The sequence below is a fragment of the Asparagus officinalis genome, chromosome 10 (genome assembly GCF_001876935.1).
Source record: "Asparagus officinalis chromosome 10, Aspof.V1, whole genome shotgun sequence".
Classification (NCBI taxonomy): domain Eukaryota; kingdom Viridiplantae; phylum Streptophyta; class Magnoliopsida; order Asparagales; family Asparagaceae; genus Asparagus; species Asparagus officinalis.
Window position 1 is genome coordinate 45,855,582 of NC_033803.1, and position 3,490 is coordinate 45,859,071.

General features: G+C 43.4%; 1 protein-coding gene across 1 annotated transcript; it reads left to right on the forward strand.

Annotated features, from left to right (window-relative positions):
• Positions 1,862–2,534, forward strand: LOC109826699. Its single transcript, XM_020393719.1, has 2 exons — positions 1,862–1,952; positions 2,029–2,534. Exons 1-2 carry the CDS (start codon positions 1,862–1,864, stop codon positions 2,532–2,534), a joined length of 597 nt encoding a protein of 198 aa, XP_020249308.1.

Sequence of the window (3,490 nt, forward strand, 5' to 3'; positions counted from 1 at the left end):
TTCAGGAGGCGCAGAGACAACAATTATTGTGTCAGACATTCATGATGATGGCTATGGAAGCTGAGGCAAATGACAAGGTCATTACTGGTAAGAGTTGTTCATTCTCAGTTTTGCTTGCATAAGATTTTTCCTTAATTAGTATTGCCTAATGATATTATTATAGAATTTGTTTATGAGTGCTAACTTAGTTGCGTTCTCCTTCTTTTGCACTAGGCAAGGTTCTTGTTTCTTCCATACCAACCCTATCACTTTTTGACTCAGGAGATTCCCGTTGTTACTTATCTCGCCGCTTCGTGACCACACACTCACTTCCTATAACTTCTCTTTCCTCGGGTTGGAATATCAACACTGGAGGTGGTATCTTATTAGTGGCATCTAGTAGTTATGAAGCATGTCCTGTGGTCATCTGTGGGAGAGAACTCTTCGCAGATTTCCTGGTGATCGATTTGCCAAACTTCGAGGCAAAGTTTGGAATGGATTGGTTGGGTACATTCTTCGCCACTATCGATGGTCGCTATCGGATTGTGGTATTTTAGATTTCGCATCACCCGAGGTTTGAATTCCTTAATGGCAATATCTAGGTCGGACCTGCGAAGCATAGAGCTAGACCAAAGGAGGCATATTGTAGTTCGAGAACTTAAAGATGTATTCCCCGATGACATTTACGGGTTGCCACCGGATTAGGAAAATGAGTTTTCCATAGAAGTGAAGCGTGGTACTGCCCCGATCTCCAAGACCCCTTATCGTATGCCTCCAGCTGAGTTTGCCGAGCTTTGGACTCAGTTGGATGATCTTATGCACAGAGGTTTGATACGACCCAGTGTATCGGCCTGGGGAGCACCTGTGTTGCTTGTGGGTAAGAAGGATGGATCCAAGCAGATGTGCATCGACTACCAGGAGTTGAATGCTATGACAGTGAAGAATAAGTATCCTCTTCCTCGTATCAATGATATCTTTGACCAGTTGGGAGGATCGAGAGTATTTTCTAAGTTGGATCTACGGAGTGGATATCACCAGGTGAAGATCAAGGACTCTGATTTTCCTAAGACTGCGTTCCGGACGAGATACGGACACTATGAGTTCTTAGTGATGTCGTTTGGTGTGACTAATGCACTGGCGACATTCATGAACTTGATGAACCTGGTGTTCTATGATGTGCTGGACAAGTTTATAGAAGTCTTTATTGATGATATCCTGGTATACTTCAAGAGTGAAGCAGACACTTGCAGTACGTGTTACATACACTGAGAGAGCATCGGCTGTTCGCCAAGTATAGAAAGTTCCAGTTCTGGCTAGATCGCATCTCATTTCTAGGACACATGGTGTCAGGAGACAGCATATCTGTGGACCCAGAGAAGGTATCCGCTGTTAGGGATTGGCTTACCCTTAGGACAGTATCTGACATTAAGAGCTTCCTACGGCTAGCTAGATACTACTGCCGCTTCATCAAGGATTTCTCGAAGATCGCGAAGCCAATGACATGACTTATGAGGAAGGATATTAGATTTGTCTGGTCCGACGCTTGTGAGCAAGCATTCGAGGAGTTGAAGTCTTGACTGATCTCAGCCCCGGTCTTGATAATATCAGACAAGGGTGGGAACTTCGAAGTGTTCTGCGATGCATATGGTAGAGGATTTGGATGCGTTCTTGAGTAGAACGGTCATGTAGTAGCATATGCATCTCGTCAGTTGAAGCAGCATGAGAAGAATTACCCTACCCATGACCTAGAGTTGGCAGCTGTAGTTTTTGCTCTCAAGCTTTGGAGACACTATTTGTTGGGAGAGTTGGTGAAGGTGTTTACTAACCACAAGAGCTTGAAGTACATCTTCACACAGAAGGAGCTCAACATAAGATAGCACAGATGGTTAGAGCTGATGGAAAACTACGACATCGATCTTCAGTACCACCCTGGCAAGGTCAATGTGCTGCCAGATGCTTTGAGCTGTTTGCCGGTGATCATTACCCTCACAGCTCAGTGGAGACTTTAGCAGGAAGTGAGGGATATGAGTATATAAGTTGTGCTTCTAGGAGTCACTAATTCTTTGATGAGACTTCGGGTTCAATCGACACTGGTCAAGCAAATCAAGGTTGCACAGTCAGGTGACGCATTTCTTCAGAGATGTAGAGAGTTAGTAACAGCTGGTCTTCGGCCGGACTTTGTTGTGCATGAGGACGGGTCCTTACAATTTGGGAGTCGTATCTGCGTGCTAGAAGGAGATGTCCGAGAGGAATTATTACGGGAAGCTCACAACTCACAGTATTCTATTCACCCTATAGGCACTAAGATGTACAAGGACCTGAAGCTGAACTTTTGGTGGCATGGTATGAAGAGAGACGTTGCTCATAGTGTGACAAAGTGCCTTGTCTACCACCAGGTGAAGGAAGAGCATCAGCGCATCGTAGGCCTGCTGCAGCCATTGCCTATTCCGGAGTGGAAGTGGCAACACATCACCATAGACTTTGTTATTGGCTTACCTTGGAGCACTAGACAGAATGATGTTGTTTGGGTGATCGTAGATCGATTAACCAAATAGGCTCACTTCATTCCATTCCGAGTGGGACAGTCAACCGAGCATCTTGCTAAGAGATACATGGAGGTAAAATATTTATCTCTATATATTTCGATGGGTTCCTTTTCCTAAGAATGTTAGTAAATTCCTAGTATTGCAGGAGATCGTGCAATTACACGGAGTTTAGTGTGCATCGTCTTGGACCGTGATACCTGATTTACTTCAGAGTTTTGGAAGAATTTGCAGGGGAGTCTTTGGACCAGTCTCATTTTTAGCACAGCTTATCATCCTCAAACCGATGGGCAATCAGAAAAAGAACCATTTAGATTTTAGAGGATATGCTTAGAGCTTGTATGCTTGACTTTCACAGATCGTGGGAAGATCACCTGCATTTAGTGGAGTTTGCATACAACAAAAGTTTCCAGGCTAGTATTTGAATGGCTCCTTTCGTGGCATTGTATGGGAGGAAGTGCCGCTCGCCTTTAAGTTGGGACGACGTTGGCGAGCGAGAGACTTTTGGGACCGAATTGATTGCCAAGTCAGTTGATGCTGTAAGGATCATTCAGGAGCGACTTCGCATAGCGCAGGACCGATTCAAGCATTGGACTGATGCGAAGCGTCGACACTTGGAGTTTCAGCGAGGAGCTGAATCTTAGCTGTCACATCTTGTACCTTATCTTGTATCGTTTTTATATTACGTTCCCCTTTGCTTATGGACATGTAATCTATTTTGAAGCCTTCTCTGTATGTGTTGAATTGAGTCTCTAGTTCTCTATTTTTGTCTTTAGTTTCTGTGTGCATCACCCTTATTTTAATACCGAGGACGGAATTTATTTTAAGGAGGGTAGGATGTAATGACCGTAAATTTCTAATACGGGTTTAAATAATTTTCTAGTATTTAAATATTAAATATTATTTTTCTAAAAGAGTATTTGTATTTTTCCCAATTCCTCTAGAATTTTCTACTATTTAAAAATACG

Bases quoted from the DNA above. Each gene is read 5' to 3' on its own strand.
- LOC109826699 (XM_020393719.1), top strand. From the start codon at position 1,862: ATGGTTAGAGCTGATGGAAAACTACGACATCGATCTTCAGTACCACCC. The intron at 1,953-2,028 runs GTGATCATTACC...TTGTGCTTCTAG, and splicing joins ATGCTTTGAGCTGTTTGCCG to GAGTCACTAATTCTTTGATG.